This window comes from Gadus macrocephalus, chromosome 11, assembly GCF_031168955.1.
Source record: "Gadus macrocephalus chromosome 11, ASM3116895v1".
NCBI lineage: Eukaryota > Metazoa > Chordata > Actinopteri > Gadiformes > Gadidae > Gadus > Gadus macrocephalus.
In genome coordinates this window covers 18,573,617-18,588,616 of record NC_082392.1, presented here as the reverse complement: position 1 = coordinate 18,588,616, position 15,000 = coordinate 18,573,617, and the positions used below count along the sequence as shown (strand labels likewise).

The following is a 15,000-nucleotide window of genomic DNA, read 5'->3' as shown; positions in this document are numbered from 1 at the left end:
GACTCGCATCACTGTTGTTCGCCAGACAAACCATCTGGTGCACTTTATTAATGAGTGACCCTTGTGTAAGTGCGTGTGTGTGAGTGTGTGCGCGCGCGTGCGTATGTGTGTATAAATATTGTAGCAGGTGCACAACAATATGCGTAGGTAGCACAGTGTGTGTCCATGCATGTGTGTGTGTGAGCTGGTGGTGGGCGCGCCCCAGTGAGCGCGTTTGATTGTGCGTGTGTGTTCTTTGTGTTTGTAAGGCAGGTGAACAGGTGCACGATACGGAGCGTCTATCACCGGGGCAGGTGTATTAGTGAGCGATCCGATACTGATTCATCCATGTCCACATGACTATGCATGCGATAATGCATACAAACACACATACGTCCATGGATACATGGTAACAGCTAATATTCTATGGATGATCAAATATCGTTGGACAAGACTCCAGAGATATTTTGTGGGTTTTTAGCCTCTGGTCGGTGTGGTTGTATTATGTTCAGGGTTGCCGAGTACTAAACAACATTTTTCTTTTTAATCAATTCTGACTAGTGTCCTTACCGATTTCCAGGAAGGATAGAAAAGGAAAACATGTTTTGGGGTACTTTAAACCTCATGAAAGGTTTGCTTGTGATCTCCTACCAAGAACTATCTGAGAGCATTGCTAGAAACAGGACGCATTGCTGCGTTGGCCGTTCTGTCACACACATCGATGGCCTTCAGCTGGGCGACACAGACCATAACAACAGACGGCAAAGACAGCGTGAGTGAGTTTCAAGGCAGAGTGCTCCAGACGACTGCTGCTGCTACCTGACTATCAAACACACGGGGGCTGTCCGGGGAGACAAAGCAAGGCCCAGATGAGTGCTTCCACGGCAATAAAAGCCAGATAAAACGGACAAGGAGACCAGAGAGCCGGGAGATAGTGAGTGAGAGTAAGATAGATAGAGATAAGAAGGAGAACAGTAGGAAAATAAAATGCGAGAGGGCGAGAGAGCGAGAGAGCGAGAGATGGGTTGAGGCAGGGGGTTGCAGAGTTTGGCGGGGTGATTGGGGATGAGGAGAGCCTCCAGGACAGCAGGTTTCTGCTCCTGAGGAGTGGAGGAGGAACAGGGGAGCAGGGAGGGAGAAAGAGAATGGCATATGAAGGAGCTCCACTTGAAAGAAGCATAGTCTGACTTTGATATGAGAGAGCGAGCGAGCGAGCATGCCAGACAATCACAGTGAGAGAGAGAATCAGAGAAAGAGAGAGGGAGAGCATAGGGTAGAGAGAGTGGAGAAAGGAGAGATAGACCTATAGAGGGAAGCACTGTCAGCCAGATGGCTGCATAGGATGTAACTTGGAAGAACAAAGTTGGAGATGGAGGGGAGGCGATGGCAGAAGGCCTTTGATTGTGAATTTGGATGTGATTCTGATGCTCTGAAGTTGGGGAAAAAAACTGTAGCTGATGCATTGTGTTGTGCATCACAAAGATATATCTAAGTGTGTGTGTGTGTGTGTGTGTGTGTGTGGGTGTGCGGGATTGGGGTTGCTAAATATTGAATAAGGTGTTTCATAAACATCGCTTTTCAGTGCTCTCCTTATCGTGGCTGTTTGTAATCATGAGATCATCGGATGGCTTTATTCCAGAGCAGGCATATCTGTTGAATATCCTCAGTCTTTGAAGTGTAACGGTTGGATTTAATGCGCCTGTCATTTTTCAACTTGCTTCCGTAATGGCGTTACAGAAATGGTGTGTAAAATGGGATAAAGAAATGCTAAACCTTCAACTGGTTAACGACCGTAACCTGGTTACCTGGCAAAACCGGGTTCCCCTCTGCATGTAAACGTACAGAGTATTTGGGTTACTATAAAGTAAAGAGAGTCTATAACTAATACCGCTAAACCACAGTACAACGACAACTGTCTGAAATCCCAGAAAACCCCCATGCAAAGAGCAAATTGTGAAAGATGAATAAAGACCAATAATTGGTCATGCATCAAGCAGGAATCCCAACCGGTTTCCACCTGGCTGTGTTTTTTGTCCAATGGCCAGTTGATGTCAACATATTCTGCCATATTGGCAAACAGGAAAGCAATAGCAAGAGCCAACTGTGGTTGGCGCCCTTGGTAATGAGAATACAATTACCGTTATGCTTGTTTCTATCTTAAACGAGCATATATTAGATAAAGATGTTGTATATGTTAATTATTACATTATGACTTTGTAGTTCTAATTCATCTGTATAAATAAAGTTGGCAGCTTTGTTTCAGATTTCAAAGAAATTAAGTTATACATTGCAAAACAGATTAGGTGCTTGTATAGTTTATTTATGGTTTTATTGAGTAACACAGAAAACACTCCTATACAGACCCATCTGTTATAATATCAGTGTGTTTTTATATATACAATTTTGTTAAGCCAAGAGCCAAGGCTAAGAGTTTTTCTTGGATTTTACCCTTTAAAGCGCACGTTTTTCGATATTGTATTCTAAAGAAATAAATAATTTCGTGTCATTGTCTGTCAGACTTGTTAGCCATATCAAAGTGCCCACTTCTTCTAACATGCCTGAAAGAAAAATTCAAAGATAAAAACCTAAAAATATAAAGACACGCGCACACACATACTTTCCCGATGATGCCTGCCTTAAAGAGCTTGCCGGATTAGAAACATTAAAATTCATCCGAATTCTTCAGAAAACATGACAGAATTGGAACAGCGTTCTTTTGTACACACGGAGATGACACAAGGTTGGCCTGCACTCCCCTGATAGAAACGTGGGAGTACTACTTGGGAATAGACCACAGGCAAAACTCACATACACACACACACACGGACATAAATCCCATATGCAGGGGAACGTAAGGGAAGAGGAGGGAGGCCAGGGTTTCAAGCTGTCACTTCACGTCACCGGCTGAACCTTATCGCGCGCGTTAAGGCGCTAGAAACAGCATTGGAGAAGTGATGAGCTAAAACACAGCCCGCGTTCAATAACATAGTAGGAATTCAGCACGGTGAGGGTGGATTTACAAATCATAGTGTGTCAGAACGTGTGTGTTAGAACGTTTGTGTCATACATAGCGCAGAACACGGCTCCATAATTATCAATCCTCTTGTCCTCATCTCTACCACTTCACTGACTTTACCCAAAACGATTCACATGCTCGGGAGTAATTTCATTTTCACTTTGTACGTCTGCTGCCTTTCCTCCTTCTATCTCTCCCTAGACACTCCCTAACCCCCCAATAACAAGGGGGCCGGATACTGGGGGGGGGGGGGGGTATTGCCAGACAAAATGAACTGGTTCAGATCCAGCCTAACCAAGGCAGGTACCCTTGAGCAAGATGTCTTACCCATCGCTGAATAACTGTATTGCTGTTAACCCACTCTGGAGAAAAATATATTTGAAATGACTGCGTAATAAAAAGTCCATTCATTTCGTTTTTCTAGTGCGAAACTGAAGGTTTTCATTTTAATAAATGTCTGTTAATTCACTATCTATCACCTGTGAGGTAACACGATGGTGATAAGCCTATGGCCGACTGATGAAAGCACCTTGCTTTTGTAGGATTATGAGTTTCATGAACCGGTTGTCGTTGGAGACACTGTATCTCTCCTTGTAAAATTAACGCTTATCACCAAAGGTGTCTCAGAATGGAATTTAATCAAAATCATTGAGATTGCCACTTGAAAATCTCACATCTTTAAATTGAATATTACATTTCAATCTCTGGGTCCGTCTGCCCTGGCTCATGTGCTGGTTCTGTCTGCCCTGGATCTACGTTCTAGTTCTGACTTCCCTGGGTCTAGGTTCTAGTTCCCTGGGTCTAGGTTCTAGTTCTGGTTCCCTGGGTTTATGCCCTGGTTCCCGGGTACGTTCTGGTTCTGTCTTTCCCGGGTGTACGTTCTACTTCCCTGGGTCTAAGTTCTGGTTCTGTCTGCCCTGGATCTACGTCCTGGTTCCTTGAGTCTACGTTCTGGTTCCGTCTTTCCTGTGTGTACGTTCTACTTCCCTGGATCTACGTCCTGGTTCTGTCTGCCCTGGATCTACGTCCCGGTTCTGTCTGCCCTGGTTCTACGTCCTGCTGCTCGCGGTGCTAACTCACCACAAGGGCGGGCACCTGCTCCATCTTGGCGGCGGGGGTGCCGGGCCGGGGGTAGAACTGGTTGATGAAGAGGCTGGGGAAGCGGTACTGCCGGACCAGCTCCACCGTCTCGTGGAAGTCCGCCTCCGTCTCGCCCGGGAAGCCGCAGATGATGTCCGTGGCGATGGTTATCCCGGGAACCCTGGAAGTGGTCGAGGGAACGTCGGTGTGAATTAAGGACAATCTCACCGCATTTCTCCGTTCTGTGCGGCAACGTCGGTTTTAATGTTGTTCTTTGGCAACCAGAGTTGCTAATCATTTAATTCGTAGTCGTTAGCATTCAGTCCATTATTTCAAATGTAATATTCCAACTGCCTGTGAAAATGAATAATAATTATAATAATCTAGCTTTCATTTCCCCAAAGCCTGGTTTAAAAAAAAGGAAATCCTTTGTGTCGCTAATTTGTGTCCTTTGACGGTGGGATTTGAGGTATGCACCGGGTGAATCAGCACATGCCGGCATTATACTATTCAATCACTCTACACTCAGAAATTACAACTATTGAGAGATCTCAAACCACTGACTGACCGGTTGCGCGGTGAAGCAGAACATTCTGTTATTTAAACCTTTAGAAAAGTTTAGTTTGAAACTAGGCTGAGACACTGGTGAAATGCAGGCTTGATAACAAAGCTAACTTCTTTATAAAAAAAGGTCAAATACACTGTGGTATGCTTTTGAATTGAACTGTATGTCGCAACATGAATGGAAATAAACACAAATGTAAGTTTTAGTGCTACTCATTGAACAAGGCTATGGATATTTGCCTTGACAGGCGGTTAATTGGAGCCCCCCGGGTCGATGAAGGCCTGGGTATTGGAAAGCATACCATCTTAAGCTTGTCCGGGCCATTCCCCGCAGTCTTTCAACCAATCAGAATCTGATTAGCAGTCCCAGCCAACAGTCTTTAGTGATTCATTATCGACCTGTCGGCTCATTGGATTAATCCCAGCCAATGGGAATGGACGAGTCGATTAGCTCCGAGACTTCTGTCAGTATTGACAATGGCAAAATGGCCACCAATTCTAGAAGACACAGGTCATAGCTGCTCTGTCTTCAACGTTTGGAGGATATAAATAAAGACAGAGGGCCTAAAACTAGGGGGCCCAGGGTGTGAACACAGGATGCTTAGTTTTATGTGTATAATGACATAGTGTCATTGTGTTTAAACACAATACATACTGAGATCTTTGCATGTTCTGTACTTGTTAACTAATTCACATAAAGACAAGACAGGGGAGGACCTGAACTTGCAGGTTGAATACAAATCTGTCCCCAATAGGCTTTGCGTCTGGCAACCAGGAGCACTTCAACAAGCAGTCTGCTTCCAAAGTCGGACATCATGCCCCTTTAGAGCAAACTCCTGTGCTTTCCCGGAGTAGATCTGAAGACAGAGGTCGATACCGCCCAGGAAATCAATGTCCAATGCTAGCGAGGATAACTATTGATCAGAAGCCAAAGATGGGGATGATAGGGAGAGGGGCATCCAGAAGCCGTTTCCTTTCATTACAAATGAGATATTTACCTGCGGCATGAGCTGTTAAGCTTTATAGGAGCCCACTATCTAGCACACTTGCCAGTTTTTAGTCCAATGTGTGAAAGAGGGTCTGACTTTCTGAACTGTTGTACCCACAAGCCCCTCACATGCGAGTATTGATAGATATATCCATAATAAAGATAAAAGGAGGATTAAGAAACACAAAGATATAGATCTTTGGAGGAGACATGTGACAAATATTTAGACAGGTGAGACAAGCAGAGTAATAGCTCATCACACATTAAAGAAGCAGACACACAAACACATCGCTGCAGGAAAGTAGACCGGGAACGAGAGCTCGCACAACAAAAGGTTAAGAATAGAGGAGGCAAGAAAATTAATTTTCTCTCCCATCGACAACAAGATGCATCTTTAATCACATTAACTTCATGCCTCTGCTCCTGAACGATAACCCCTGACCTATTGAGTTCCAATTGGCTGACAGTCATTAATATTAACCAGTAGCCTGCAGGCACAGGCATCCTTGACCTCTCTCTCCTCTGCCTGACTACCCCTTGGGAGTGTGTTGAGAATCTGCATGGAATGAACAAATGGATTGAACACTAACATCCCTCCCGTGATTAGGGCTAACCTTTCACAGTGCTTATCGCGCACTTCACATCCACAATTATTGCATTAAATAATGGTCTAATACATTTGGTCCCCTCAAGGAACACGCATGGAGGTATCACCTCAATCACACCACGCTAACTGCCACAGATTAATTCAAAGAGACTGGCAAAGAGGAAACTTCTCGACCACGGTTTGCGCTGATAAGACTGGTCGTGTCTTTATTTTTCTTATGCATAACGATCTTCCTAAGGCCTCTCTTGCATCGCTTTCAGCCAACCAACCGAATTTACTGGTTCAGAGTATCTAAATAAAATTAATCAGTACAATTATGAACCAAACCAAAGAGTTGAAGTGTAAGTTACCCCCTCGTTTCAGCTCCAACATATTTAGAAAAATGCCCTTTTGGCTGAGAGTTCTAGGACTGCGGGGGCGTTGTTATCACCATGGTTACGACCCATACCAACTTTGTGATATTTCTTAAAGCCAGACACGGAGTTGTGTACGAGCGATACATTGAGCAATCCTGTGTGTAAAATTTTCCAAACACTGTGGCGATGGTCGAACATTATAATGATTATAATGAGCAACGTTGTACATGAAATGCACCACACACCGTTGTGTTAAAGCAAAATGGCCGAGGAGCTTAACCCTCTCTCAGATGCGGCCATGAACATCGACCCCATCCACCACGTAGTCCACACAGCCACAGGCAGACCTTGCCGCTGGTGGAGCTCGTTGCCTGAAAAAGACTTGAGTTCAGGGAAGAGCAGGACTGACAAAGACCTGGCATTTCACTGCTGCTTTCTCTTAATTATGGTGCCGTTTCACCCTGACAGCATGGACTATATTGCCTCAGCCCATTTATTATCTACTAATAATATATCTGTTGAAAAAAAACTATCTTTGAAATGTTAATCTTATTCAAAAAGTATTATATTTGACAAATGACCATGTTTAAAACAAAATCAAAAAAGATTTGGGGTTCATTACCCCGTTAATAAGCATGCATTTATAAGTGTGTATACAGTTTGCACACAGAGCAATACAGAAGAAGAACACGCTTCCATGAAATTAAGGTAATAGAGTGATTCTCTAAAAATAAATTGCTTCCGAACTTAATGTAAAAGGTGCCAAATAATGCACACCAGCTGTACGAGAGACCGCGCTGAGACACGAGTGGAAGAAGAGAGTAATAGTGGGCTTTAAAGCGGTGCGAATTGGCACACTAAAGGTGTATAGTGAGATAAAAAAATAAAACAGGGTGACCGACGTTGTACACACACAGGCACGCACACGCACACACACAGAGTGGTTCTGACACCTCCGTCTTCCCGATCTTCAGGTGACGTGGGTGTGATGTGTGACACTAATGAACGGGAAGTGCACCGACGCTCCGCACTGAAGGAGAGGGAAGACGGTGAGGTAAAGGGTGAGGCGGGGTGATGGGTGTGGAGGAGAGAGAGAGAGAGAGAGAGAGAGAGACACAGAGAGAGACACAGAGAGAGACACAGAGAGAGAGAGAGACAGAGAGACACAAATAGAGAGAGAGAGAGAGAGAGAGAGAGAGAGAGAGACAGACAGACAGACAGACAGACAGACAGACAGACAGACAGACAGACAGACAGACAGACAGACAGACAGACAGACAGACAGACAGACAGACAGACAGACAGAGAGAGACAGAGACAGAGACAGAGACAGAGACAGAGACAGAGAGAGAGAGAGAGAGAGAGAGAGAGAGAGAGACAGAGAGAGCAGGGTCACAAAGAGTAAAGGCAGCAGTAGTAAAAGAGACAGTATCTTGACAAGGGAATGATAACATATTTAGCACACATTAGTGTGACTTTTGCGTTTAGAACGAGGAGCTATATTTTAGCGGTGAGATACAGAAGGGTGAAAAGATTCAACCCAAGCCCCCGGAAATGTGTTAACAGATGAGGGCTGGTTTAAGCAGCCTTAACCGGCCAGTTGAGTCAGACAGAATGGACTCTGGGGCTTGGTGAGGCTGCATATCTGTTGTGCATTGAGAAATCCTGTGCACAGGTTAAACCAGCCATCCCCTCACACTCGGGGAGATCTCCTGCATGGATCACCTGCTGCATGTATCATTATGCTACAAACTGTGTAGACGTGAACTGCACTGCAACTAAATTGCCACAATATCAATAAACAACGGCATTTGGTACTAAAACGATCATAGCCCAACTGCCGCCATACACTAATGACAAACAGCATTTAATAATGTAATAATGGAGGCAGCGTCTCTGTGTACGTCCGTGATTGGGTGTGTGTGCGTGATTGTGTGTGCAATGACACTGTGCACTATCAACGCTCTCAATACCGTGGGTGAAAAGCAAATCCTTCAATTCGGCGTTTGTGTTGATTTGCATGAGCCATGTAATTGGTTGTGTGTGTGTGTGTGTGTGTGTGTGTGTGTGTGTGTGTGTGTGTGTGTGTGTGTGTGTGTGTGTGTGTGTGTGTGTGTGTGTGTGTGTGTGTATGTGTATGTGTGTGTGTGAGTGTGTGTGTCTTTAGCCGTAGTGTAGTAGTACTGGTAGTTCAGGCAGGAAAACAGCCATAGCACAATGAATGTATAGCACTTCAAAACTTACTTTTTGTCCACGCACACACTCGTTTTGTGCCTACACACTTGGGCCTGCTGCAATAGGCTTTAATGTATGTGTGGATTGTGAGTGGCTCACAGCACAACAGCTGTGTATGCGCAGCCCTACTGATTAGATGGAGGCAAGGCCGGTGGGAAAGCTCCGTCTCCCAGAGAAAGAAGACGCAAACAAAAGAAACCTCCCACACAAAAAAGGCTGAATGTATGCAGCAAGGAGCTTTAGGGAAGGAGAGACAGAGAGATAGGCATAAGGGGGGGGGGGGGGGGCAGAGAGAGATAGAGACAGAGGCATGAGGGAGGGGGAAAGAGAGATAGAGACAGAGAGAGAGACAGGAGGAAGGAGGAAAGACTAAGATATCGAGAAAGACAGGAGGGGGACAGAGTAAAAGAGAAAACGGAGAGAGAGAGAGAAAGATGATTGCCGAAGAGAGTCAATCTGGGAAGGTAAACATTTACCTGTTCATCTGTCAGAGAACACACTACCCATCTGTGCTGCAGAGAGTGGGTGATTGTATGTGTGTTTGAGTGAGTGCATATCTAAGTGTGTGTGTGTGTTCTCTGAAATGGTAATGTTCAGCACACTGGAGCCAGTCATCCGTAGGTGTTCAATGGAAGAGAGAGAGAGAGAGAGAGAGAGAGAGAGAGAGAGAGAGAGAGAGAGAGAGAGAGAGAGAGAGAGAGAGAGAGAGAGAGAGAGAGAGAGAGAGAGAGAGAGCAGGGATGTGGGTGTATGTTGTTAATAGCCAAAGTTGAGGAAAATGGCTGTGAATATGCACCAACGCAAATGCCCATTTTACACCCGTTATCCCTGTGGAGTCGCCTTGTTCTCCCTGTAAGCAAACATCTACACTCCGGAAAATGATTCCCATGGTCCACGAAACTAGTTCCATTTCCTGTTCATTGCCTTGTTGACGCACAGGTTACATCATTTCTATATTTATGACAAACAAAACACATTCATAATGATTTATGTTTTGTTGGTGATGTATGTGCAGTGACAATAGAGCAAAACCACTTGGTGAGGGACATGGCTTTCTGACGAGGGGACGTTTAGGGTAGAGCACTGACGAGTGCGGGCTAAATGTGGGGTTAGTGGCGAGCTAAATGTGCAGATGGATGGCATCGCCATTGAGAGAGAGAGAGGGAGAGGGAGAGGGACAGAGACAGAGACAGAGACAGAGAGAGAGAGAGAGAGAGAGAGAGAGAGAGAGAGAGCAGAGAGAGAGAGAGAGAGAGAGAGAGAGAGAGAGAGAGAGAGAGAGAGAGAGAGAGCAAGAGAGCGCGAGCGAGAGCGAGAGTGAGCAAGAGAGAGCGAGAGAGGTGGGGTGAGCAGGGGGTCCTGCTCTTGGAGACTCATCTCCTGATGGGTAAAGGACGATGGGGAGGGGGTAAAGGTGGCGTCTGCGTGGGTGTGTCGAAGCGCTGGCAGGTAATTGGCCGGATAAAGCTTTCTCCATGTCCAGGCTGTGAAGCGGTTCGACTTCCCCTCCGAACGAGGTCTGATGAGACCCCGATTGGGAATGCTTTGATGAGGCCGAGCTGCCGATCAGAGCTCATGGAGGACTCAGACTCCGGCCCTCGATGTGGAAGCGCCGCTGGAGTCGATGAGAAGACCGCTTAAGCAACTGACTCCCACGGACGAATGTGGGTCTTCGTGTGTCCGCTCGGTAATCCCCATCTGACACGCAGGCTCAGACGTTCGGACACTGACGTGTGTCTCCGTCTGTCCGCAGCCGGGTCGATGCGGGTCGCACGAGACCGGGTCGATGCGGGTCGCACGAGACCAAGTACAGCCTGTCCACCGAATCTGATAAGATCCCCGGCCGAAGGGGAACAGAGTGGTAAGAGAGTGGGGAGCCCCACGCCACACACACTAAGAGCTGAGAAGTGGGTCCAGAGAGGTGATGAGTAGAGTAGGACCCAGGAGAGAGTCACTCTCTCTCCCTCTCCCCCCTCCTCCCCAAAACTTCATCAGGAACAGCTTGCTGCTGAACCCCCCCCCCCCCTGCATAACAATATTTCATTCGTTCTCCCCCCACCCCCCCCCGTTGTGATGCAGCTCTAAATCCTCGACTCCGGCCCGGCCTGCGTCTCCCCGAGCCCTTTGTAGCGCGCTCCAACTCTTGTCAGGGGACTGGGGGACTCATAGCTGCCAGTGTGCACTGCTAGGGCCTAAAGGGGCTGATTATGGTCCCACGTTCTCACGCAACGCAAGGGGTAACGGACCCGTTGCGTCCTTGTGGACCCTCCTTGCGTGCACCGCAAGGGCTCTGACGTGCGCCTCCCAAAAAATTCTAACCTTCCGTTGAGGCGACGCAGCAGCAGGGGCTGGGATTGGTCCCGCTTACTAAAACCCGACGTAGAACCAAAACATGTTCACGACGGCGTTGAAGCGTCTGCGGGGGTCATTGTGTTAAGTCTACTTGGAACCATAATCAGCCTTTTAAGAGCCTCGTCTCTTGTGCATGTTGTACAAAAGCAACAAGAGAATTATACGTTCATACAGTGCATCCATGTTCCTGTGTTCGGTTGTATGTGGGCCAAATGCATATGAATAAGTGACTAAACTGATAAAAAGCTTCTATATATATAAGATCTGCAATGAAGCTAAGGTTGGGATCGTTAGCCCTCTGCGCTGATGGATTTCTGGATGGATTTATCCAGGAGTAGGGCAAGGGGCAACACATATAGGCATGCAGACAAATGAGGTGTACCTAAGCGGACACAACATGAACTGGAGCTGAGAGGTTGTGCATTGTTGTTGAGTTTGTTGAAATGGGTACAATATACCTTTAGAGCATTAGGACGGAAAGGGGATTTGGGTGGCCCGTCCCCGCACCAACAGAATCAGGTGCTCATGTGCACATAATGATATGTTCCCTACTACTACTACCACTAGGCCATGCCCAATCACCATGTCACATAGCCACATTTAAATGATGACGTGCTGACTTGGTAGTTTCAAAAAATTATTTTATAAAAGAAGGGAAGGGGAGATATGGACATGTTGGGTAAAATCTGTGTGCTCCAATCCCTGCTTCTGCACTGGGGTGCACGCACATGCGCACGAATGCGCGCGCACACACAGACACACACACCATTGCTAGGAGACACGCACCGAAACGCCAGTGTGATATGACTATGTCCGTGAACAGATGAGAGCATGTTATATCTAGGCCTCTTCATTTGTGCCATGCATGGAAGCGAGACTGAGTAACCCCATCCCCCCCTGCCCCCCATACCCCCCATCTCCTCATCACTCCCACTTTCTCTCCTTCTGTTCCCCCCTCTCCATAGTTTCCTCTCCTCAGATCATTAATGCTTCTTCTTTTTTCCACCCATCTCTCTCTCTCTTTGACGCACTCTGGCCAAGTCTCTCTCGTTCTCGCTCCCTCCCCCTGCAGCCTTATTTTTTCTCTGAGACGATGTATTTCATCAGGCAGTCTTTGAAGCGGTAAGCTGACGCATTGAGGAGATTAAATAGAATGATTAATTTCTCATGAACCTCACAAACACTGGCCATCTTGAACCCCGCGCGCACTGCGGCGCGCCCCACACACCAGCGGGATAAAATACACGCAGCAGTGCACCAAAACAAGGAGAGAGGCAGGCGGGCTGACAGGGCCGCCACAACGTGGGTCGGGTACTTAGACGTGTGTGGCGGTGCCACATGCGAGACTCGATTTAATTAAAAGCAGCGCATCGGCCTTCATTTGCCAAACAGAAGGAAACTTTTTTCCTTAAATTCCGGATAATTTTTTTGATAAAATACAGCCCTTAGGTTGGGTGAAGGACATTCTTAATTTAAAAAACGCACAATAACAAAGTGCAGAAGTCAAGTGGAAATAATCTATTCTCATTTGAATGAATGAATTACTCTTTACTCGGTAAAGGGCAGATGGAAACAAACTTTTGTAGATAATTCCTTTACTGCAACCACTGAAAGGAGAATTTAAATTGGTACGATCACACATTTACCCTTTTCTAAATGCAGACAAATTAGAAGAAATAGGGCAACCATGAAGTGGGTGAAACAGAATTTCTGATGAGGTGGTGAAACTATCACAGATAAGATGGTGAAACTGTATTTCAGATGAAGGGGCGAAACTGTACTACAGATAAGATGGTGATACTGAATTTCAGGTGAAGTGGTTAAAACTATATTACAGATGAAGGGGGGAAACTATCACAGATAAGATAGTGAAACTTGATTTCATTTGAAGATTTTTTGAATCCTCTCATAGACACTTGAATTTAAAAATATGGTAGTCCTTGAACAACGATTTAGTTTTAGTGGACCACAAATGGTTTAAAACAAACAACATTAAACCAGGAATTGTTTACCCAGTCGTTTGGAGTGTACTTCTTGACCTCTTCAAAAGTACCATATAAACGTTGAAGCACATTCAACATTTTTCTTTTTCAAAAAAGTTGCCAGAAGGTCAAAAGTTAATTGATTGGGGTCCACTTAATTGCTGAGTGCTTTCTGAACAGTAATTTAATTGTGTGAATGGTTAATATATTAGAAAGCCCATGTCGATTTGAGTTTGAGGTTTTGCTCGTAGTGTTTTAGCAAATACAAAAAAATTTTTTGGTCCTCTATTTATATTTAACAATCACAAAATTATATTATGGCAACATAAAAAATAATAAAATTAAATGAAATAATATTATGGCAATACATTGTTACCTATTATACTTTGAGGAAGAATTAATTGCTTATTAATACAACTTTTATTTTGTAACTTGAGACCAAGTTTAATTATATAAATCAAGCCTAGATAATTTCCCTGCGCAGAGAATGCCACTGGATTGGTTGTGCCCTTTTCAGTGAGAACATATAGCCTAGCCATCCTCCTTATGTCCAATAACAAGAGAATTAACGAGACCTTAATGCACTCCGCATCGCCCCTGATCCTACACGTGCAATGAGAGAGAAATACTACTTTATATTTCTCTAAATGGTTCACATGCTTTTACTGCCCTTTCACATTACTTATTCAATATCAGCTTTTTAAAAAGTAAAACTAGCCCACACATAAGGTTCAGAAATCAAATTAATCTGAATAAAAACTCAATCAAAACATGTTATTTGGGGCAGTTTGCATGAAAGAAATGCAGAAGAACTGTAATTACACGTTGATTCAGAAAGACACCCATTTGAAAGGGTTAGGGTACGTAAAATATTTCATAAACAAACTATTGGATTCACCAATTCAGAACGAGGTCAAAGTGTTCACGAGGCAGCTAAACCAGGAGTAATCAACCTGTTAATTAATGAACTCAACACTCATTTTTAATGTTTGCCCTCAACTTTCAATGCTCCAGAAGTTTCTGCTCTTGTATTAACGTCCTGCAGCGTTAATAAGGGTGATCTCCAGGGGAACCACACGGCTTAGCAATGCTTAACATGACAAAGGTTGAGAACATTCTCTGTCCCCTGGGTTGTCTGGCAAGAAATCTTGCTCCACCACAGTATTACGAATACAAAAGTGACGACAACAGAGAGAGCGAGAGCGAGAGGAGAGAGAGGAGAGAGAGAGAGAGAGAGAGAGAGGAGAGAGAGAGAGAGAGAGAGAGAGAGAGAGGGAGAGAGAGAGTTAGAGCGAGAGAGAGGAGGGAGAGCGACTCAGAGAAAGAGAGAGACTCCGAGAGAGAGAGAGACACCAATCACGGCAACAATCCTATCAATGTTTACCCCCCCGCCCCGACATCTGTGCGGGCGTGCTGGCCCCCACACAAACATGCACAGATATTAAAACTGCCATTAAGGGCCAATGGTGGAAGTATGCGTGAGGAAAGCTGAGCCTACTGGTGGGGTGGAGAGATTACGGTGGAAAAAAATAAATAATGACTCAAGAGAAATATGATATGAGGAGAGAGAGAAGGGGGGGGGGAGAGAGAGAGAGAGAGAAAGGACCAGAGGGAGGGAGAGAGATAGGCATGCAAGTCAAACAAACACGTCAGATTTGAGTGAGGCACAGAGGGTACCCGGCCGTTGACAAAGGCACCTTCCTCGTCAACTGAAACTAATATTGACACATCGACGCCCTCACAAGCATTAACCACAGCTGGCGGAATTTTAAGCAACTAATCAAATACTTGAGTCAACATGAGCAAAAAAAAATATGTATTTCATCTGAGAAGGATCATTG

The 15,000-nt window shown here is 45.3% G+C and overlaps 1 protein-coding gene across 1 annotated transcript in view; it reads right to left on the bottom strand.

The window, feature by feature from the left end:
- cdkal1 (CDK5 regulatory subunit associated protein 1-like 1) overlaps window positions 1–15,000 on the bottom strand; it is a 220,015-nt gene that overhangs the window by 60,835 nt on the left and 144,180 nt on the right. Inside the window, 1 exon segment of the mRNA XM_060065377.1 lies at window positions 4,076–4,256. Within this exon segment, the coding sequence (XP_059921360.1) occupies window positions 4,076–4,256 (181 nt within the window).